The sequence below is a fragment of the Nakaseomyces bracarensis genome, assembly GCF_045282275.1.
Source record: "Nakaseomyces bracarensis strain CBM3 chromosome Unknown Scaff7_0, whole genome shotgun sequence".
In the NCBI taxonomy this organism is placed as follows: domain Eukaryota; kingdom Fungi; phylum Ascomycota; class Saccharomycetes; order Saccharomycetales; family Saccharomycetaceae; genus Nakaseomyces; species Nakaseomyces bracarensis.
The window spans coordinates 761,671-784,863 of NW_027263968.1; the positions used below are offsets into that span (position 1 = coordinate 761,671).

The window sequence follows — 23,193 nt, forward strand, 5'->3', positions numbered from 1 at the left end:
AGATTTAGATTGTATCAATTTTGCATTATTAGTATAAGCTAGTTAATTCTTTTATTGAAGCACCTTTAACGTTTTTACTACTCTGACCTTTAAACTTTGGTATAAATAAAGATCATTAAAGAGAAAATTTTAGCTAATATTTCCTTTTTAGACCCTCATTCAACTGACAAGCAACTACAGTGCTTTCAGCGAGCCAGGCTGCTAACAACGAATGAGCTCTAAGAGAGATATCCAAATTTCCAAGGCCCTGTCCTATTTGCTGAGGCATGGTGCGGTGAAGGAGAACCTGACAATGGATAACGATGGCTATGTGGAAGTGTCAAATTTGTTGAGTCATCAACGATTGAAGTCCCACAAATGTACTCTGGAGGATCTCCATAGGGTTGTTGACGAAAACGACAAGAAAAGGTACCATATTAAGACAGGCGGACCCGATGGAACCACCGAATATGTGTGTGCTGTCCAGGGACACTCTATTAAGACAATTAAACCTAGCGAGGAGTTGCTAGAGCGTGTGGAAGAAGTTGACCAGCTGCCTGCAAACTTGATACATGGTACTTCCTTGAAGAATGCCATTCAAATTGTTGAGTCCGGCTCTATCAAGAAACTGAATAGAAACCATGTTCATTTATCCATTGGGGACACTGAGAGAGATGACGGAGTGATTAGTGGTATGCGTAAATCTAGCTCGGTCCATATTTATCTTCTCAACAATTCAGAAATGCTAGATAAAATCCAGTTATACAAATCACTTAATGCTGTGTACCTTACCCCAGATGATGTAGATGTGTCATTGTTCAAAGTAGTTAAAGTTAAGAAACAAAAGTCTATGGACAAGAACCAAGAGGAACTCATCCACCTACTTGATTCTAAAGGGATTAATTATGAATTTATATAGTTGTTTTGGAGATCGAGAGGCCCTTGATAATGATTTTCGTAATTTCATAATAGCATAAATATAGACTTATTAGCATTATGGATAATAGTAATACAAAGATTTATACAGTAGATAGCGTTGTATTGAATATAGGCTCCAAAAATATAGAGATGGACTGAGAAAAATAGATAATTTTAAAATATGTGTTTCAATAATTGTCGTAATTTATCCATAAAAACTCTCTTCTTCGCAAGATTAATCGTTTATTATATGCAAGAGAATAGGATGTGTTAAATATATGGTTATTGGCTCATGAAAGTTTTCTAGCTGTTTATATCTTATTTTTATTTTATTTTTTATTACTTTCGATAGTTAGAATTGGAATATAGATATCATATTATAGGTTACCCCTTAGGATTTGGTTTTCATAGATAATAGAGGGAACTCTATTCTTCAATTATTTCCTGAGTTGGTTGATGCTTTGACTTTTTTAGGATAGTAACTTGCTTCTTACGTTTCTTGGCAAGCTCTTCGGATGCCTTGACGTTAAAACCATCTTGTAAAATTGCTTGTACTTCTTCTAATTCTAAACCGGATAGTTCAGGATAACAATAATAACAGAATACAATAGAAATAACACCTAGACCGGCAAAGAATGCAAATGTACCAGTTGGGGTGATATTACGCAACATAGTCAAGAAAGTGGCCGCAATAACCAACGAACCAGCCCAGTTTGTAGCAGTGGAAAAAGCTGTACCCACACCTCTGACGTTTTGTGGGAAAAGCTCAGATTGTTGCCATGGAACGGTACCGATACCTAGAGCGTAGAACGAAGCAAACACGATAATGAAAACGATAATCACAATACCCCAAGAAGAGTAACCAGAGTGCGTAACCACAGCGTCGTTACCGACAAATTTGATACCAATAAAGTGGAATGCAATGGAACACATAACTAAACCTGCAGTCATACCTGGAAGACCGATCAATAAAATATTTCTACGGCCGACCTTGTCGATACAGAAGAAAGCCACCAAAGTGAAAACGAAATTGGTACCAGAAACAATAATAGAGACAGCAGAGGAGTTCTTGAAACCAATAGACTCGAAAATAGTACCAGAGAAATACAATAGAGAGTTCCAACCGGTGAATTGTTGGATACCTTGAAGGGCACAAGCAATGATCAAAGCTCTGAAATTAGATGGCCTGGTGTGTAGTTCTTTAACGGCATTCCAAGTTCTTTCAGCGTGATTCTTACCAGGGATAGAATGGTTTAGAGCCTTTAGTTCTTCGACCTTTCTTTCGATCAACTCTTCAGGAGCATTAGAATAACTTCTTCTCAAAACGCTCTTTGCTTTTTCATATTGTCCCTTCATAACGTAGTATCTAGGCGTGTCTGGCAGGAAAATAAAGAATACAAATTGTAGCACGGTTGGGATCAGCGATAGACCCACCAGAATTCTCCAACCATTATGGACATGGTGTAAACCAGCACCACAACCATAGGCAACCAGTTGACCACCAGTTAGCCACAGGGAATTAATGACTGTAAGTCTACCTCTAATCATCTTTGGAGCAATTTCACTGATATATAGCGGAGCGATTAGGGAACCGATACCAACACCGAAACCCATAACGAATCTACCGGCAGTCATCTGCCAGAATCTATGTGCGGTGACTTGCAATATAGCACCGACTAAGAACATAACATTTGAAATCATCAGACAAGGCTTTCTACCTATTATATCGACAGAGAACCCTGCAATAAGAGCAAATATAAGCGCACCTAAGGAGGTAGCAGAGGTGATAAATTCTTTATTACCGTAAGTCAACTCCTTGTGGTCCAAATCGGTACCGATAGAAATCAATGCCGAGGAAATATAACCGGTATCGTAACCGAACAGGAACCCAGACAATGATGCAACAAAAGTCAACATAATAATAAAGTGCGACACACCTTGGTTGAAAGTAATAATAACGGAGGTGTCGTCTTCATCATTTACAGGCTTGATCACCACACGGTCACTGCCTTCGTCATTATGCTTAGGCCTCGAGTTCTCCTCCTCATCACTACACTCATCTTCCTCTACTTCTTCATCAGACCTCTTGATCTTCGAGTCTTTACTCGAGCTAACATGCTGATTCACCTGCCTGATATCCATGGCACTGTCGATAGAGTTCAACTCTATCTTCTCACCACTCTTCATTCTTTTTTTTTTTTCCAATAGTGGTCCTTGTTAGAATACGTGATATGTGAACTAGTTTCAGTGAGAATTATCCTTTATGATTTTAAGCCAATCTTAGAAATTTTGTTCTCCCTCTCAAAATTTAACGTGTTTTTTTGCCCTTTTCAAAGAAGTTTTTTCTTCCCACTTTAATTGATAATTCCTATTAGCTCCTTCACCAAGTGATATTACACGTGATTGGTCTCTTTTTACTCTAATATCCTATATCTCTTATATAATCAAATAACTTATAGTAATACTTATATATATACCATTTTACTATGCTTTTTTTTGAATAGACATCTGTTTGGTGTGTATGTTCCATATTGTTCTTCATTTTCACATGCAAATATCAAATTATATAGATCACTGTCGAATGCCCCCACCAAACGACTTTTTATTTCTAATAAAGCAAATATAATCTCTAAACAAATAAATAACTAAATGAACGGACCCGGAAAAACCCCTTCCTCTAATTGTTCCGGACACATCGAAAAAAAAAGAAAGAAATGAAAAAAAAAAAAAAAATGCGTGTGCCCCACCATATTTGGGACACTTCTACCGCCCCGCCCCCTCACTACTGAGTTCCGGGTAACTCCATCCCTATCTCATTTTTTTTTCCGCTCAACCGAATTTTTTTGCAGACTGACCGGGGGTACGATAATAATCACCGAAGGGTAACCCGGACTGTTGAGTTTGATAACTTTTTTTCACATGTACAGGCATGTATCACGAATAGTGTTCACGTTAGTTTTAGTACGAGGTGATGTTATTTTAGTAGATGATGAGGTAGAATTAAATAATAGCGGTTAATATTTATGGACAGTATTGTTGTTTTTAAAAAATAGGTTTAAAGTTTAAGACATATGGGTAAGAAGGTATAATAATGGGCAAGTATTTGGAGGTTCGAAAGTATATGAATGAATATGATGTATGCTTTGGTTCTTCCAGGGCTGATATCGCGTTATTCCGCGACTGCAATGTGACTGCAGGTGTCACTAGCTACAGTAAGTATATAAGTATATCTGATTCTGCTGATACCACGCTTGTGCCTGGTTTGTCCGGGACTATCGATGTGCTCCCGAGTGTTCTGTGTATTGCCCCGCAGGACACCGTCAGGGAATACATTATCTACCTCACGGCAATACTGTTCAAATGTAAAGGAATGTACTTGAAGATATTCGTGAATTGGAGACAGCTGATACACAGCTACGTTTCTTACCAGTGTATGGTGTTATATAGAGGGTGGAGCGGTTTCAATAAAACTGGGCCCAGGACGGATATACAAGAAGTATGTGACCAGGTGCTCTCAAACCATTTATATGTAGTCAGTTCGAAACAGTATAGTATCGACACCTTAGCTGAAGAATTGAAAGCTTCTCTCTGCAGAAATTTTATACAGTGTGATATAAAATGCACAATGGTGAACTACTGTGTCTGGTTTGATTTACAGAATGGCGTATTGCTTTTCGTTAACGGTGAATTATCAAGTGTTATAGAAGATAAAGATTTGACAGTACATTCTACTTATGGTATCTGTATCGGGCATATAGAACCAGAGATTATCGTACACAAACTGCTGCTTTTCTGTAACTTAGCCCTGATCGAGTTCTTTCTTCACAACCACTAGTGATTTTATACTGAATAAAAAATCGATGCACGTGACTTTGCTAGGTATATTTAAAAAAATAATAAGAAAAAAGAAAATTGCTTCCAATCGGATTTGAACCGATGATCTCCACATTACTAGTGTGGCGCCTTACCAACTTGGCCATAGAAGCTAATTAACTTGTTGGAATAACAAGAGAAAACTAGCCGTCAAATAACTATGGTGCTCATTATTTTTGATTCAAACTCTCCACTTCCTCCCCATCGTTTTAGATGTAGTAATCAAGTCTTGAAATAAACTTTGAATTGATAGCTATTGATAGTTACGCTATATAGCTCAGTCTACACGTAAATGAAATGTGTAAACTCTGTGTTTGTTAGAACATATTTGAAGTTAGCCTTAAATAATAACATTTTGATTGCTATTTACATAGGGATTGGCATGAATTATTCATTAATATTGTTATATAGTAGCCATATAATGATCTCGTCGCTATATGACTTTTCGGAGGAAATGAATGCACCTTCTATCATGAGCATCAAGAAAGATTTTTAATTATTTGGTTCTAGGAGCGACTATTACTGTTTATCTAAGAAGCTTCCTGAGATTCGTCCATTCTTTGATTTAAGACTTTAAGAGCAAGCTCCCGTCTTCTACTACCGGCTTCAATGTCATCAATTGCATCGTCCGCTGTCTTCGCACCTCTACTAACAGCTACTTGATTACCTTTATCAATATCATCTGCATCAAATGGTTTTATTATTCTTAGTTTCTCACAAAAGAATTTATAAGATACATCAAATACAGGCCTCAATACAGGTTTCATGAAATCCGGGAAGAAATATATCAGCTGGAATGTGTCTGAGGCATCGCCTACTATAATCTCACTCTGGATTGTAGATCCCGAGTTGCTGAGCGCTGGTAACCTTTGATAGAATCTCAAGTATATCCAAGTAACAAAAAAGGTTACCCAAAGTGAAATTAATTGAGCGAAATGGTGGAACCATATTAGCTGCATGAATGTCATCACACAAAGTACAAATATTGGAAGCAGTTTAAATCTAAAGTTCTTGCTCAAAATATTTGGATATTTAATATCAATGATGGTGGTCTCTGGTAGAAGCTGCCTGTATATAATGGGGAAACCAATTAGAATGGTGTAGTTTCCGTCTAGCGGAACATCTAGCCTTACCCCAGGGAACACTGAGGCTAGCAGATATGTAACTAATACGATAAAACAGTTGGTGATCGAACCAAGACCCAGTATAAATATGAATAGCTCCTTCGTGCTCCCCCAATTCCTCTCTATGAAAGAGCCTCCCATAACTAAATTCAAAAGTGTCAAAATGAACCTCCACAGCACTATATCCACCAAGTTCGACAACACAATTGAGGTAGGATACTGCAGTACCTTCGACGGTATCAATTCTAATATCGGGACCACAATATATTGGATATCATCCTCTTCACCCAGTTTCTGATAGTGAGCCATCCGTAATATATACAAAAGCACTGTCAATGTCACATACGACACCGTGATGATCTTTGTAGCCATCGGTAGCGAACTGACATATATACCAGCATCAGGGAAATTGATATCAAAGAACCTATTGCTGTACTTCATCCTCCCCTTGTATCCGTGTAGTACCCAATATGCCAAATTAGTGTAACCCTTTTTTTTGCTTTCCTCCCAACTTATGAATTCCTATTATAGATGTTCAATGGTATGCAATAGTCGAGCTCTAAAAACGACTTATTCATAAGACCAGGCTCCTTACATGATGAGATAAACTTCTTACATGGGCTTTTAATGGATACGTTGTTCTTTGTCGATAGTATTTTTTTTTGAGCAAAGCACATTCTCGGGGTGTATTATATAAAAAGACCGAGTTGAGCCCAAAACGGTACTTAAATACCCAACCAATGACTACGATCTAGGCAGCGACCAAGCTAAAGATAAAGTAATTATATGCATTTGCAAGTGGATCAGATGGATACGCCGTTGAAGAAAGCTCCTAAGCGTGTTGTCAAGAAGACTAAGAGCAACAAGTTGACTGAGGGACAAGTGCGCATCAACCATGTTGTTTCGGAACAGAAACGTCGAGAGCTGATCAGGGCTCTGTATGATGAGCTGGTAGAGATTGTTCCTGACCTGCTGCCGAAGGAGAACCGTTCCGAGATGGTGATATATTTGAAGACAGCCAACTACCTGCGATGGCTATACAAGAGAAACGCCGAGTTGAGAAAGCAGATAGATGAGAAGTTTCAAGGAGAGAAAGAAATACCGTCTGATCTCGTATGGAATCTGCGGGAGGATGAATAAAGACTAGGAACATCTCTTTTTTTCTTTTATATATTTTTATAGATATTTCAAAAACAGATAAACAATAGACAATTTATAGTATTATACAATATAAATTAATAAAGTCCAGTGAGATGGTTAACTGAATATTACTGTAAGTAATTAAACTATGTGCCGCTGTATTGCTTAACGATATATGAACTCAACTCCGAATTCATTCTTTGTCCAGGAGTGATCAAGTATGACACTATGTTTACACAAGACCATCATGAAATTACAAATCCGTGATAGTTTAATGGTCAGAATGGGCGCTTGTCGCGTGCCAGATCGGGGTTCAATTCCCCGTCGCGGAGATATTTCTTTTTTTTTCTTGCTACCGTTTGTAGAAGATACAGTTGATGAGCATTTAGTAAGGGTGTTTTGGTTTCTATATTACATTATGTTGTGTGTTGTTCTTTTATACAATAAGTTATGCTAGATTATTTTCTATGTTTGAGCATTGATCTCTTCGATTATCTCGATCAATTCTCTTAGATCGTTGATGATAAAGTCAATAAGATCTTTATGATTCGCAACCACTTTATCGTTAGCTGTTCCTTTCAGTAAGACTGTGAGACAACCAGCTGACCTCCCACTCTTCATATCATCGAAGGAGTCACCGACCATTATTACGCTTTCAGGCTCAGTTTCCACTTGTTGGGCGATGTGGAGTAAAGGGTCAGGAAACGGTTTTGCTGGCCTGAAGTCCCTAGTTACAATATGATCGAATTTGCTGTAGTCTTCAGGGATGAACTTGTTTATAAGGTACTCGACAGGGCCACCGACGTTTCTCGTACAAATATTTTTACTGATTTTGGATTTGGTCAAGTAGCCCATAATTTCTGTGAGTCCCGGTTGTGGGACCATATCATCCATGGCCTTCTTTTCTACCATTTTTAGACCGTTCTCAGCATCGATTTGACTCTGCGGATCCTCCATCTCATCAATAAACTCCAATATGTCCTTAGAGGTGTCCCGCAAACCAATGGCTTCCCTCATTGCCGGAAACATCCACGGTTGCGGTAGACATAAAGTGCCATCCATATCAAAAATCACAGCATTGATCCGTCTCAAAGCAAACTTCCGTAGTACCGTATAACCCATGTTACTGTTACTGCAAATAACGTTATAAACCTGGAAAAAGATATGTACTTTCTCAATATGCTTTTTATTTCCATGTACTAGTTTTTTTTTTCTCAATATAGTGACCAACATATACCAATGGTCCTCGAGACTAATTTAAAGTTTAGGTCATGAATATAATGGAGCTCAGGTTCAATGATCAGCTACACTAATACGTCATTAGTAACAAACACGTGAAAACCCAAGTTACCCTGATGGATAAAACGCGAACATTTAAAAAAAAAGAAATGTGAAAAGACAGATATTACCCGTTTAAGAAAATAGAAGCCTCGATGACAGGAACCGTGTTTATATTTTTTCCAGATCTTGCAGCTTAGTAATGATTAGTAAAGGAAAGCGTAGAGATACACTTCTTTCTTTCTTTTTTTGTTTTTTTAAGCTGTTCCAGTTCTACCTTTACGAAAGATTCGTTCATTTACTGTGTGGGGGTTATGTCGTTTGATTAATGCAAAGAAGCTAAATTACATATAGAGCTATACGTTCTTTCTTTTTTTATAAACTTTAATAGAATAAAGTTGTGGAAAAGATAATAATTTCTTAGGAGTTTCCTGGTAGCTAAATTATGCTAGTGTGTGGAGCTACTTTTTTATCTTGTCGTTCGTTATTAAAACACTTTGTTATTCCCCCAAACCATTTGGACTTTAAACGAATTTAGTATAAGTGAATTAGCTTGCACTGGGTATCAATTCTCATGTTAGATGAAACGGATTAGCGGTATTTTTATTTCTGATTCTTAGCAAGTTGAAAGTACGAGAGCAACAATGGAAGGAACTTTGGTGAAACTATATAACTATGTCCTGAACAATACTGATTTTTTTTTTAAAAATAGGTTTAACCCATACCTTGGTATAAAGAATATGGTATACTCAAAGCTAACACGCCTACAACAATCCAGCCATTATGCAAAGTAGGTTGGGTCTTTGGATAAGAATTGCGATATTATGTTTGCAAGGGACAGCATTAGCAATTACTATAGATACAAACACGTATCTCACAAGCCCACCTAATGAAGACATAACAATTAATTCAAACGTGTTTCTTGCCATGGTCGATACGGGTTCCGAAACTTTTACTGCTGGAATAAACAATAACGGTTATATGTTCCTGGGCAACGTCGAATCTGGTAAATCAGGACAGGTTTTCAAATTAACCGGTTCTGGGCAAACATCAAATCAAGGTATTATTGTTCTAGACAACAGAAACGAAACTAATGGCGTATCACTTGAATGGGACGGAAGTTCCTTTATTAATAGTGGAACAATGTATTTTATGGGTGCCGATAGTCCTCAGAATTCCTACACTTTTTCTCAATCTGGAGAATTTAACAATAAAGGTACTATGGTTTTCAGCCAAGGTACAAAGAATACTGACAGTTATGCTAACTTTCAAGCCAACACGGTCCAGAATGATGGTACCATTTGTCTCACAAATACAAAAAGTTTATTGAAAAAATCAATAAATGGTAATGGATGCATAACGATAGGAGAAAACTCAATGATGGTTTTACAATCCACAGGTTCCGGTACTATGGGTCCTCAAACTCTTTATATGACCTCACAATCGTCAATAATATTTGCTGAAAGTGACTCCAAAACAGATAACATAATTGTTCGAGGATTTGGTAACGGAAATTTCTTGACTTTTAGAACATCTGTTGATCCATTTCGTGGTAAATGGTCATATGATAGTACGAAAGGTATTTTAACAGTCAAATTGTGGCCGAGCATTACTCATGCCTTCAATATTGGTACTGGGTATGACTCAGGGAAGTTCAAATGGAAATCCATATCAAATCATGTAACCCCAGATTTAGTGAATAATGCAGTTATTTATGACGGCCCTGTACCTGATACTAGTAGACCCTCAATATGTAATATATGCCCAAATAATTCTCCTTGGATACCTCAAGAAAACTATATAACTCACATTGAACAGTGGACTGGGGAAGAAATAACAACTGTTAACACAAATATGCAAATTTATACAGATACTAATGGCAACCTTCTTGATGATATTTCCTAAAAGTCCAATGAAAAGAATATCAAGTACTATAGAAAACCCATGGACAGGGAATGAGACTACCACGTACTCCACCGATGTCCAGACCTTCAGCGGTAGCGACGGTAAGGAAACGATTGAGACGATATACTATGTGGAGACTCCGATTGAGTACATCACGTCTACCAGTGTAACAGCGTGGACAGGGAATGAGACTACCACGTACTCCACCGATGTCCAGACCTTCAGCGGTAGCGACGGTAAGGAAACGATTGAGACGATATACTATGTGGAGACTCCGATTGAGTACATCACGTCTACCAGTGTAACAGCGTGGACAGGGAATGAGACTACCACTTACTCCACTGAAGTAGCTACACTAGTTGGCAGCGACGGTAAAGAAACGATTGAGACGATATACTATGTGGAGACTCCGATTGAGTACATCACGTCTACCAGTGTAACAGCGTGGACAGGGAATGAGACTACCACGTACTCCACCGATGTCCAGACCTTCAGCGGTAGCGACGGTAAGGAAACGATTGAGACGATATACTATGTGGAGACTCCGATTGAGTACATCACGTCTACCAGTGTAACAGCGTGGACAGGGAATGAGACTACCACGTACTCCACCGATGTCCAGACCTTCAGCGGTAGCGACGGTAAGGAAACGATTGAGACGATATACTATGTGGAGACCCCGATTGAGTACATCACGTCTACCAGTGTAACAGCGTGGACAGGGAATGAGACTACCACGTACTCCACCGATGTCCAGACCTTCAGCGGTAGCGACGGTAAGGAAACGATTGAGACGATATACTATGTGGAGACTCCGATTGAGTACATCACGTCTACCAGTGTAACAGCGTGGACAGGGAATGAGACTACCACGTACTCCACCAATGTCCAGACCTTCAGCGGTAGCGACGGTAAGGAAACGATTGAGACGATATACTATGTGGAGACTCCGATTGAGTACATCACGTCTACCAGTGTAACAGCGTGGACAGGGAATGAGACTACCACTTACTCCACTGAAGTAGCTACACTAGTTGGCAGCGACGGTAAAGAAACGATTGAGACGATATACTATGTGGAGACTCCGATTGAGTACATCACGTCTACCAGTGTAACAGCGTGGACAGGGAATGAGACTACCACGTACTCCACCGATGTCCAGACCTTCAGCGGTAGCGACGGTAAGGAAACGATTGAGACGATATACTATGTGGAGACTCCGATTGAGTACATCACGTCTACCAGTGTAACAGCGTGGACAGGGAATGAGACTACCACGTACTCCACCGATGTCCAGACCTTCAGCGGTAGCGACGGTAAGGAAACGATTGAGACGATATACTATGTGGAGACCCCGATTGAGTACATCACGTCTACCAGTGTAACAGCGTGGACAGGGAATGAGACTACCACGTACTCCACCGATGTCCAGACCTTCAGCGGTAGCGACGGTAAGGAAACAATTGAGACGATATACTATGTGGAGACTCCGATTGAGTACATCACGTCTACCAGTGTAACAGCGTGGACAGGGAATGAGACTACCACGTACTCCACCAATGTCCAGACCTTCAGCGGTAGCGACGGTAAGGAAACGATTGAGACGATATACTATGTGGAGACTCCGATTGAGTACATCACGTCTACCAGTGTAACAGCGTGGACAGGGAATGAGACTACCACTTACTCCACTGAAGTAGCTACACTAGTTGGCAGCGACGGTAAAGAAACGGTTGAGACGATATACTATGTGGAGACCCCGATTGAGTACATCACGTCTACCAGTGTAACAGCGTGGACAGGGAATGAGACTACCACGTACTCCACCAATGTCCAGACCTTCAGCGGTAGCGACGGTAAGGAAACGATTGAGACGATATACTATGTGGAGACTCCGATTGAGTACATCACGTCTACCAGTGTAACAGCGTGGACAGGGAATGAGACTACCACTTACTCCACTGAAGTAGCTACACTAGTTGGCAGCGACGGTAAAGAAACGGTTGAGACGATATACTATGTGGAGACCCCGATTGAGTACATCACGTCTACCAGTGTAACAGCGTGGACAGGGAATGAGACTACCACTTACTCCACTGAAGTAGCTACACTAGTTGGCAGCGACAACAATATGTCTATTGAACCAGAATCCTTTTCGCAATCAAATATTAGTTATAACAGATCTTCTGATAGTTCGAGCGTGCACCCACAATCTGTTTACAGTGGTAGTGGTGGATTTCAGGTCTCATCTGAATTAAAATCTTCATCAACATCTCAGTTACCATTCGAATCAGCATATACTACATCCTATAAATCAAACGAGTGGAGAGTTGTTGAAATTGTATCTTATTACGTGGTCACACTTCTTAACGGTTCCTTTGAGCAAGGAATAAACACGAGCTACTTTGCAGATCGTGTAGATGCTCAGCCATTATTCTTATCTTCTAGTATTTTCAGTGACGTATTGACAAGCTCTTCAAATAGTCAAAAAACTGAAAATATCGAGTCCTCAAGTAGGTATACCTCATCTAATGAAATGACGGATAGGTATACCCCATCTATATACTTGAACAGTTCCTCAAGACGTTATGAAACTCAGAGTTCTTCAATTGTGACAGGCAAGCCATCTTTATTTCCAAGTACTTTAAAAGGAGCAGTAACCACAAAGGAATCTACTTCATCTAGCTATTCGACCACTGATCACAGTATAAACGATTATAAAACACTCAGCTCTGATAGTATATTAGTAACGCAATCTAGAAGTGCAAATATCAATAGTACAAAAGCATTTTCTGATCTTCCTTCCAGCACTGAAGATTATCAGCATTCGAGTTTCGAAGTACAAACTGTAACCACAACAAGATTATTAACTACCCCAGTAACATTGATAAGTTGTGTAGATCATAAGTGTAATGATACAATGGATAAATCAGAGAGCATTATTAGTACTATTAGTGTTAGTGGTAAGATTACTAATACCTTTGAAGAAACAACCATGTACAATAATCAACCATCCAAAAATGTATCACAAACAGTATCTACTGCAACTGTAATACACTACTCGACTACCTATAACCAAAAACATAACACATCATCCATGGAGATTGAGGTATCTAGTAAATTACATGATTCTGTGTCTTCTAAATTATATTCATCACAGGATGATAACGGAGATATGACTACCAAGATCGATAGTAATACTATCATGTTATCAATATCTAGCACTGATATATTATCAAATGCATCTATTGTTGTTACAAAACCTTCTTCTTCGGTATCGCCAGATAGCATTCTCTATAACACGCAGAGTGCGAAACTACAGAATCATGTATCAGATGTTGCATCCAGCAGCTTTGTACGCAGTAGCAGTTCTATAAGCAGCAGTAGCTCTATACACAGCAGCAGCTCTGTAAACAATATAACCAGAAATGGTCCTGTTCTCGCATCAACCGAAAGTATAGGCCTGCATAATAGGACTATCTCAGTATCAAATAGTGGCAGTACTTTAGTTACCAAGACTAGTACGAATGGACTTTCTCACAAAGAGAAATCAACATCTTCTACATATGGTATGGAGCAGTTTGCCAATACGGCTGCTAATATCAATCCAAGTTATGGATTCTCGATAGGTATTATCTTAGTGATTACTATTGCGTCCATAATGTGAAAGAACTTACGAACAACTGTATATTAATCCTATTCTCTTAATTCTACGCATTATTCTCCTAAATAATTGACTAATATCCATGCATTATTGTTATAAAAGTATTTGACTATATAAATATTTTAAATATTTTATATTAATATAAACTATTGTATATATTACATTCATCACGTGAATATAATGTTAGTTACCCTGATGGAAGGCTTTGGTGTGCCGACCGCTGGCGTTCTCTTGAAGGGACGAAAGGCGAAAGGCCATTGTCCTTGCTGAGGGTTAAGATCTATATAAACGTTGGGGGGAGGCTTCTCTCAGTTGAATGTATTACAAACGAAGGGCTAATATCAAAACAAGCTACCGAAGTTGATTATAAACTTATAACACCGCTCTACCCTTCATTTTTTTTTGGAACGATTCTATTAGGAACACTTGATTTGTCATAACGGAAGCTACCGAGAGACCTGATCTACAAATATATTGAGTAACGAATTTTAAAAATAAGAAATTGGTTAACAAAAAGCTGCATTAACAATACGAAAAAAAAAATATAAAAAAAAATGTCGTCTGCTGTATCATATGAACCTGAGGATGAGGTTGATGATGTGCTAGACAATAATCCATTTCAAGAGCCAATTGAACCAACCACCACCAATAGCACTGATAATGAAAATGAAAATGAAAATGGACATGGAAATGTTAACGAAGAGGAATCTACACAACAACCTGACACTGATAACGAGGAGCAACAAAAAGCCAAAGAAAAGAAGAGGAAAGAGATGCTAGAGAAATTACTGCCGGAAAGATTTGCGACTGGTCAGAAATACCAGCTTATCACCAAAGTGTCTGGATTGGAAAGAGTAGGTTCTAGTGCGAATAAAAGAGACAACCCGACCATAATCTTTGATGTCACTACGGATCTTCCTACTTTCCGTAAGAAATCTCACAAGAAAGTGAGAAAAACTATAGAAGAGTTTCGGTATCTATTTAAATACCTCAATGCTGCAGTACCCGAATCATTTATCCCTTCTCTTCCACCGACTTACACTCATTTTGGTATCAACACCAAGGACGACTACAAGAAAGTGGTTTCTAACTTTCAACTATGGTTTGACCGTATAAGCAGCAACCCACTGATCTTACAGAACGAAGAACTGGCATTCTTCATCGAGTGTGATTTCGACACCTACTATCCTGTTAACCAGTACAAGTCCCCAATTTCGGGTCTCAAGCGTAAAACGATGAAACAGTTTGCCCCACCATATGATGAGTTCACTGAGCTTGCTGAGTTCCGTCCATTGATTAAGTCCATATACACACACTGCGATGCTATCCAGGAGAAGCTCCTGAAAGTTAGCAGGGTTCGGAAAGCTCTCGTGGAGGACGAGAACCTATATGGGAAGTGTTTTGTTGAGATCAACGACAACAACAGCCTTTACCGTAGGTACGGTCATGTGATGACCACAGTAGGTGACATCGACAGTATTATTGCCAGTCTTGACATGGCAACACTCTATGACGGGCTCACGTGGGTGGTGCGGGACACGTACGTTGTAAAGGAATCATTGACGAATCGTCACTTTCTGATGAAAGAACTTATCAAGGCCCAAGGAGAGACGAAAACTAAGCAAGAGCAAGTACGCAAGATTAGGACCCGTCGTGACAACAGCCCGCTGAAAGTGGAGGAGGCGACCCGCAGTCTACGTGCCGCACATGACTACGAGACCGAGCTCTCCAAGAAACTCAACCGTGTCACCCAGAACATGCTCATCGAGCGTAAGCAGTGGCTCAAGTGGTACGACGACTGGTTCCGCAGCTCTGTCCGCAGCTATGTCCTGAAACGCATCGAGTACGAGCGCAAGAAACTCACATTACTGGAACGAGTCCGCACAGAGGTCCGGAAAGCAGACCCGAACGGCGGCCTCTCCAGACTGGGCCGTCCACACGTCAGGAAACACATGCAACAAGAACAAGTAGACTCAGAGCCAGGGTCTCAGTCACAGAGCCTCCTCGGAGACAGCTGGACAGGAGACCACCGTGTCCGCAACCAGGACGACCTCTCAAAGTTCCTAACCACAGAGTTCGACATTACCCTTAACGAAGAAGAACGCCACCAGGAATCCCTCGACGCAAAGAACGCTGCATCACTATTGGGAACAACAACGTTCTAGTATAAACACTATTGCCCTATTGCACTATTGCCCTATTGCCCTATTGCCCTATTGCCCTATTGCCCTATTAAACCCTTTTACCCTATTACCCTATTACCCTAACCCTAGTTCTAGAACCCTTCTTATGGCCCATCGCCTCCTCTCCCCCCGCGCCCCTTTTTTTCATTCTTTTCTTTTCTCCGTGGTCCCCGTGTCTTTCCTTTCCGCTTCCGTGGGATGGGTTTTTTTGTTGTCCTTACTTCCAAATTACTTCATTTGCTACGTCTGTTTCTGTGTTTTACTCTTCAACTGGCCCCCCACACAGATTTCCTATTTGGGATAGAAGGAAAGGATTGGCGTGGCCGCCAGCGTGGTTTCTTCGAGGTGCCACGGTGCTTTCTAAGAGAACTTGCCTGATTTTCCAGGCTTATGCAATTTTTTTTCAGAACTGTATTGTTTCCCGCTCCGTGCTTGTCTAAGCATTATGATCATCTTCGAGAATTTAAATTAGATGCGCCTTCTTCTTCTTATTCCCTCACAGAACAACCCGCACAAGATAGCGAGAAGGGGGGGGGCGGGAAATAATTAATTAAGGTTTTTTTAATTGCAGGGGACCCCAGCCCCGATTAGGAATAATATTAATAAATAAAGTGCAGATCAGTGCTGGTACGGGGGTTTCTGGGTGGCTATTTACAAAAGAAGGATTTTCCCTTTTGAACTATATAATAATAATGGTTTTTATGACTGGCAAGAATAGGATATAACCAAAAGAATAAGAATAAGAATAACAACAATAACAAGATTAAGTATAAGTATAACAAGAACAAGAATAACAATAACTGAAAAGACTCAATGATATTTTGGAAGAAGGATTTGAGGGTATTCGGAGTCACGTTTGAGGAATCGCTGAAGACTGCTAACTCGCAGGTTGTCCATGATGGAACGCAGTGGGGGAAAGTGCCTGTGCTTGTGGCCAAGTGTGGTCACTTCTTGAAGAGCCATGCTCTCGAGACGCCCGGTGTGTTCAGAGTAGCTGGTAATACAAAGAGGATACGGGAGTTGCAGGAGGTGTTCAGTACTCCGCCAAGTTACGGTAGAGACTTCGAAGATTGGTCACAGTACAGCGTCCACGATGTGGCGTCCTTACTGAAGAGATACCTCACGAACATGAAGGATAATGAGGCTCTGATACCGGACTCCCTCTGCGACGCTTTTGAAACAATATTGCTCGAGCACCCGGACGTACTGTACTACCTGCGCAAGAACAGCTCCAGCTTGGACGTTTCAGAACCAACAACAACACCACACAGCCTCGAGGCACATAATGTTAATGAAGAAGAAGAACCGCTGGTCGGTATCAATCAAGCTGTCATCGAGTACAAGATGACTATACTGAGCGGGCTCACACCTGACCGCAGGCACTTGTTCATGTACCTGCTGGACCTGCTGGGCCTCTTCGCCTCGAAGGCTGATGTAAACTTAATGACCGCTTCGAACCTCTCGGCTATCTTCCAGCCCGCCATCCTGGGCCACAGCCGTGTGTTTGAAAAGAAGGAGGACAGGTTGATCCTGGAGTTCATGATACGGTACAGCGAAAAGCTGCTGGCATTGTTATGCGCACCCAACGACCCCTTCACGACCTTGTTCGCGGACTCGTGCGACTTGGAGGCCTCACCATTGTCACAATCCCCACCTACCCCTGCATCCACCATTTCCTCCACGAGAAACAACTATTTCAGCACGGACCCACAAGAAGAACCTAGCTCCTCAAAGAACGCCATGTTTATACCGCGTACAGTAGTCTCTGGCGCTGCTGCTCACGCCCATACCGCTGACCACGTTGCTGCTGCTGCTGCCCCTGATGCAGACCAGTACAAGAGACGCTCCTCACTGCCGTGGCTCTACAAACTCCGCCATAAAGTGTGATTATTTAACTTATAAATACATAATAAAAACCTCAGATAACTCTAAAGCACAATGTGTGTATGTGTGTGTGTGTTATATCTCTACACGATATTGAAACGTGATATATAACAACAAACGATACAAACGTGATCACGTATAACATGATACCCGAAATTTCGGGAATCAATTAAAAATATCACGCCACACGAATCACCGAGTTCTCGGTGATTGCAAAAAAAAAAAATTGGGCGGGCCAATGAAAACCGAGAACACCAATAATAAAAAACCAAAAAAAGACTTGAGTATTTAAAGGGCCAAAGGGATATTATAAAAAATACGAGTTATTGATTCTTTTGATCGGTTGGAGATTTCTTGAATCCAGGACACACTTAGGGACGAAAAGGTAAATTAAAAGTTGAAAATAGTAAATAGCAAAATGTTGGGTATTAGATCATCGTTCAGGTTGAATGCTAGGAGGTTTCTGGCTACTGCTCAGCCAAGTATAGGTAAGTACACTGGTAAGCCTAACCCAGACACTGGCAAGTATACTGTCTCTTTCATTGAGGGTGATGGTATTGGTCCTGAGATTTCTAGTTCCGTGAAGCAGATCTTCTCTGCTGCTGAGGTTCCTGTTGAGTGGGAGACCTGTGACGTTACTCCGTTGTTTATCAATGGGTTGACCACTATCCCAGACCCCGCAGTGAAGTCTATTAACAAGAACCTAGTGGCTTTGAAGGGTCCTCTAGCGACTCCTATCGGTAAGGGTCACAGATCGTTGAACTTGACTCTGAGAAAGACGTTCAACTTGTTCGCCAATGTGCGTCCAGCCAAATCTATCGAGGGTTTCAAGACCACTTATGAGGATGTAGACCTGGTTCTGATCAGAGAAAACACCGAGGGTGAGTACTCCGGTATCGAGCATCTAGTAAATCCAGGTGTCGTGCAATCTATCAAGTTGATCACTAGAGACGCCTCCGAGAGAGTCATCAGATACGCCTACGAATATGCCAGAGCCATTGGCAGACCAAGATTGATCGTGGTCCACAAGTCTACCATCCAGAGACTTGCTGACGGTCTTTTCGTCAACGTCGCCAAGGAATTGTCTGCCGAATACCCAGATATCCAATTGGAAACTGAATTGATCGACAACACTTGCTTGAATGTCGTCACAAACCCAAGCTCTTACAAGAACGCCGTCTCCGTTTGTCCAAACTTGTACGGTGACATTTTGTCCGATTTGAACTCCGGTCTAAGTGCTGGTTCTCTAGGTCTAACTCCTTCCGCCAACATTGGTCACAAGGTATCCATTTTTGAAGCTGTTCACGGTTCCGCTCCAGATATTGCCGGTCAAAACAAGGCTAACCCAACAGCTTTGCTTCTATCTTCTGTTATGATGTTGAACCACATGGGTATGACTGACAAGGCTGACAGAATCCAAAAAGCCGTCCTTGACACAATCGCCAGCGGTTCTGAATACAGAACTGGTGATCTAGGTGGCTCTGCATCTACCTCTTCCTTCACCGATGCTGTCATCAAGAGATTGTAAATAGTACAAACCAAAAGAAAAATGAACTTCTCATTTTAAATCTGCCATTAAGAAAATTAAAATCAAAATTAATAAATGCAATACCATAATAAACAAATAAAAATGCACTAATTAATAAATGCACTCAATTTATTCATATAATATTTCCTTTTACTACTTTTTTTTTTTATTTTATTTATTTGACTTTTTTTTTGTTCTTGTTGTAATATTATTTGCAACAACACCGTCATGATTGCTAAATTCAAAAATCTGTAGCAATTCTTTCTCTCAATTAGTCCAAAATTTAGGTCTATAGACTTACTTCCATTGCTTAGTGGAAGTAAGCTTAATGAAAATCCAAACTATGGAAGTGAGTTTAATGAAAATCCAAACTATTTGAGAGAAATATATAATGCTTTCACATTCTCTGACTAACTTAAATGTATACATAACAGCTTGATTTGTTGAACATTACATGCTAGAAGTAAATAAGTAATATTCATGTATAATAAGAAGAGTTTAATAACACCAATCTGAAAACCAAAAAAAAATTAAAAGAAAATCAACTTACTTTTTTAGACAGGATCTCCTTCTATATGCATTATTATTGTTCTACATAATCATAAATCATAACGTACAAGTACGTCACAAACTTTAATAAGAATTTCTAATTCTCCTTCTATAAAAAAAAAAAATATAGCATTATCTACAGGGTTATCCCACGGTCTGGACTCCCATCTTCTTTGATTGGATCTTGAAAGTTCTGGAGAAAAACTTGGTCCTGTTTAAAGAAATCCACTAGAATTGATTTCTCGTCAACCATACTATTGATCTCTTCATCGTCAATTATTAGAGATTGTTTACAATAAACAAACATCAACGGAGTAACGCTAGGCAGCTTTGTAGAGTTTCTAATATGATTTGTGACTTCAATTGTGTCTAGACATTTCGTCACATGGATCTTTTCCTGTGATTCATTGAACGGATTAAACCTCACTTCAAACCAGTCTCCACTTCTCTTTCTTATTAGGTAAAAGAACGGGGACACTACGGCCATTGTTAGCAAATACGGTTCATCTATTAGATTCATCTTCTTGGCGTTATCAATTATAGAAATTTCAGGGTTCTGAATGTTCCATTCCTTGTGCAACTTTTCGGATATTGCCTTATAGTCATTCATTTTTCTCGTCTTCTTCTTAGTCAGCTCATCTTTCAATTTCGAAATCTGTTCTATTAGGCCGGATTCATCTTTATCCTTCGTCAAATAGTCTAGTGTACTGTTAACGAAGGAAAGAATGTCCTTGCCCTGGTATGATTTAAGAGCACTTATCTCCTTCAGTATCCTTCTAAGATCATTCTGAGCAATCTTCCGCTTTGCTATAATGTGCTTTATGAGTTGGTCTTTACAACTTTTAGAGTACAATTGAGGGTAGAACTCCAATGGTATATCTACACCGTTTCCTGATGGACGAATATTTTCATCAACTGCCTCTGCTTCGTTAAATACAATTGTCAAAACTGGTGCTATCTCTTTCAAGGAATTTTCGGAACTTGTCCCTTCACCACTATCGCTTTCCATTTCACTCTCACTGTCCGAGTCCTCATCTGGATATAACAAAACATTGAACATCCGGTACAAGTTTGCTTCATATTCTTCTGGTAAGAAATGTAGCAATGACAATAGAGATTCTTTTGGAGCCTCTTCTTTCGATACTGTATGGATAGCTGACGATATAAATAAGTTCGTTTGCTCAGAGCTGATATTCGAGATGGATTTAATGAACGACGGTAATATTTCGTAGAGATGGTAGAATTCTGGGTTTGTCTCTAAGGCGTCCTGGGTCTGTTGCCGCATGGAGGTCAAATCGACGTTAAACATCTTGGATGTAACGAAGGAACGCATAGAGTGGTTGCGAGAGTTTTGTACCACGATAAGTTTCAGCAATTGGTCTCGCAGCACAGCTAGTGGTTCATCTTCTGGTTCTTTATCTATATCATTGAACCAATCTGGGGAAAATAGTAGTTGTTCCAAAGGGGGTTGGCCTTCCTTATCCTTTATGAAAAATTGAGGCAGATTTATAGAGATGAAGAGCGCGAAGAGAGCACAGTAATATATGTGATTTTGCACTACCGGCGAAGGAATCACCACGGTGGGTGAATCCATATCGCCCTTCAGCTGTTGTGGGATCAGATCATCAATTGATCTATATTGCGAGGGTTCCAATGAAGAACTAGAATCCGAGTTCTCATCGTCATCGTCATCATCAACATTATTAGTACCAGTACCATTATGTTTTGCAGAATCTGAGTTTGAATTTGAATTTGAATTTGAATCCGATTCCGATTCCGAGTCTGAATCCGAGTCAGAGTAAACCATCTTAGTATCCCTATGTTCACTGTTCATATAATTGTCTTCTGGGCGACCAGTGGGTACCGGGTATGCCGTTGCAAAACCCACCTCGTTCTCCTGTATCCTATGAGTCTCCATTATCCCTTGCGTCTCCACTGGCACGGAGTCGTTATTAAATATACTGTTCAACGCTGCTTCTAGATCCCCACCTGTCTCTTGCAGCGCGCTAACCGCTACATCATGCTCAATTCCCATCTCCATCAAAGCAGCCACATTCTGATCCATTTCTTTGCTTCTTTTGTTTATGTGCAGATATTTGTAGTTAGACGCAATGCAGCCCTAAAACACTATCATTGTAGTACAGATATCTCTTTTAAATCAAAATAAGGGCCCCTCTCTTCTCTCTGTCTCTTTCAATCTCACATATGTAACTTTATACGAACAATAACGTGCAAAATACAATAATACGAATCATAACGTGATCAGTACGTTATTACGAACAATAACGTGATAAATACCACTACACGAATAAACCGTGACTGCCGTATAATAATATACGACTGTATACGAACAATAACGTGCAGCCGTGTATCAGTACAATAAAAAGAAAGAAAAAAAGGTTTTTTTCTTCTGCGGACGTTTTAGAGTCAGTAATTATTTTTTTGTAGAGAACACCGTAGAAGGTTTTATATTTTTTTTTCATAACAAAAGCGATGAGCTTTAAAGGGCGTTGTAATGTTGCAATCTGCAGTGGTGTAGTATTGTTAGTTTATTTTGTAAGTGAAATAGCAGTATTCAATTCCAAAAAAAAAAAAGTGTTTTTTGCGGTGGTGGGGAGGTGGAAAAGGTGTTGTAGTGTAGTAATGTATTAGTACTAAGTAGTAATGTTGTAGTAGTGCCGGAAGTAATGTGCGTCAATCACAAAGTGGATCATACTAAACACCCCCCCCCCCTATTCAAATTTGCTATTGGAAAGTAAGAAGAAATTAAAGGTGAGGAGAGACAGAAGGTAAAGAGACATAGACAGAAGGTAGAGTACAGAGACAGACAGGTAGAGAAAATCGCATTATTACCCCTATAAGGACAACAAGCCGAAAATAAGATTATTTATTGTTTTTTTTCATTATTCTATCTATTCTTTCCCTTAGTTTTTTCAGTTCCCAGTTTTCGGGATTTCCATATTGTTTTAATTATATGTTTATTGGTGTAAAAATATCAAAAGGATTAAGAGAAAGAGAGAGAGGGCTAGAATTAATGAAGCAACATTTATAATAAACTTTTTTAAATTTTCACTTTAATTTTTTTTGCTTTTTTTTTATACTCTCTGCTGTTGGACAAAAAGAATTTTAGTAGGAAATACAACAAAGGACAGTCTTTGAAATAAAATA

General features: G+C 39.8%; 11 protein-coding genes across 11 annotated transcripts; 7 read left to right on the top strand and 4 right to left on the bottom strand.

The window, feature by feature from the left end:
- Positions 1-211: 211 nt before the first annotated feature.
- TPT1 (tRNA 2'-phosphotransferase) lies at positions 212-898 on the top strand (the record flags this gene model as incomplete). The annotated part of the gene is made up of 1 exon (XM_071051966.1): positions 212-898. One exon carries the CDS (start codon positions 212-214, stop codon positions 896-898), a length of 687 nt encoding a protein of 228 aa, XP_070907356.1.
- Positions 899-1,323: 425 nt separating this feature from the next.
- RNJ42_01802 (sugar porter family MFS transporter) lies at positions 1,324-3,084 on the bottom strand (the record flags this gene model as incomplete). The annotated part of the gene is made up of 1 exon (XM_071051967.1): positions 1,324-3,084. One exon carries the CDS (start codon positions 3,082-3,084, stop codon positions 1,324-1,326), a length of 1,761 nt encoding a protein of 586 aa, XP_070907357.1.
- Positions 3,085-3,988: 904 nt separating this feature from the next.
- On the top strand, positions 3,989-4,732 carry NDJ1 (Ndj1p; the record flags this gene model as incomplete). Its single annotated transcript, XM_071051968.1, has 1 exon — positions 3,989-4,732. One exon carries the CDS (start codon positions 3,989-3,991, stop codon positions 4,730-4,732), a length of 744 nt encoding a protein of 247 aa, XP_070907358.1.
- Positions 4,733-5,300: 568 nt separating this feature from the next.
- Positions 5,301-6,335, bottom strand: RNJ42_01804 (uncharacterized protein; the record flags this gene model as incomplete). Its single annotated transcript, XM_071051969.1, has 1 exon — positions 5,301-6,335. The coding sequence occupies one exon, from the start codon at positions 6,333-6,335 to the stop codon at positions 5,301-5,303; it is 1,035 nt and encodes a 344-aa protein (XP_070907359.1).
- Positions 6,336-6,680: 345 nt separating this feature from the next.
- INO4 (Ino4p) lies at positions 6,681-7,034 on the top strand (the record flags this gene model as incomplete). The annotated part of the gene is made up of 1 exon (XM_071051970.1): positions 6,681-7,034. One exon carries the CDS (start codon positions 6,681-6,683, stop codon positions 7,032-7,034), a length of 354 nt encoding a protein of 117 aa, XP_070907360.1.
- Positions 7,035-7,499: 465 nt separating this feature from the next.
- Positions 7,500-8,267, bottom strand: RNJ42_01806 (putative haloacid dehalogenase-like hydrolase; the record flags this gene model as incomplete). Its single annotated transcript, XM_071051971.1, has 1 exon — positions 7,500-8,267. The coding sequence occupies one exon, from the start codon at positions 8,265-8,267 to the stop codon at positions 7,500-7,502; it is 768 nt and encodes a 255-aa protein (XP_070907361.1).
- An 828-nt stretch (positions 8,268-9,095) lies between these two features.
- On the top strand, positions 9,096-13,884 carry RNJ42_01807 (uncharacterized protein; the record flags this gene model as incomplete). Its single annotated transcript, XM_071051972.1, has 2 exons — positions 9,096-10,037; positions 10,183-13,884. 2 exons carry the CDS (start codon positions 9,096-9,098, stop codon positions 13,882-13,884), a joined length of 4,644 nt encoding a protein of 1,547 aa, XP_070907362.1.
- Positions 13,885-14,435: 551 nt separating this feature from the next.
- On the top strand, positions 14,436-16,046 carry VPS17 (retromer subunit VPS17; the record flags this gene model as incomplete). Its single annotated transcript, XM_071051973.1, has 1 exon — positions 14,436-16,046. The coding sequence occupies one exon, from the start codon at positions 14,436-14,438 to the stop codon at positions 16,044-16,046; it is 1,611 nt and encodes a 536-aa protein (XP_070907363.1).
- An 831-nt stretch (positions 16,047-16,877) lies between these two features.
- Positions 16,878-17,951, top strand: BAG7 (GTPase-activating protein BAG7; the record flags this gene model as incomplete). Its single annotated transcript, XM_071051974.1, has 1 exon — positions 16,878-17,951. One exon carries the CDS (start codon positions 16,878-16,880, stop codon positions 17,949-17,951), a length of 1,074 nt encoding a protein of 357 aa, XP_070907364.1.
- A 415-nt stretch (positions 17,952-18,366) lies between these two features.
- Positions 18,367-19,476, top strand: IDH2 (isocitrate dehydrogenase (NAD(+)) IDH2; the record flags this gene model as incomplete). The annotated part of the gene is made up of 1 exon (XM_071051975.1): positions 18,367-19,476. The coding sequence occupies one exon, from the start codon at positions 18,367-18,369 to the stop codon at positions 19,474-19,476; it is 1,110 nt and encodes a 369-aa protein (XP_070907365.1).
- Positions 19,477-20,161: 685 nt separating this feature from the next.
- On the bottom strand, positions 20,162-22,090 carry RUP1 (Rup1p; the record flags this gene model as incomplete). The annotated part of the gene is made up of 1 exon (XM_071051976.1): positions 20,162-22,090. The coding sequence occupies one exon, from the start codon at positions 22,088-22,090 to the stop codon at positions 20,162-20,164; it is 1,929 nt and encodes a 642-aa protein (XP_070907366.1).
- Positions 22,091-23,193: the final 1,103 nt, after the last annotated feature.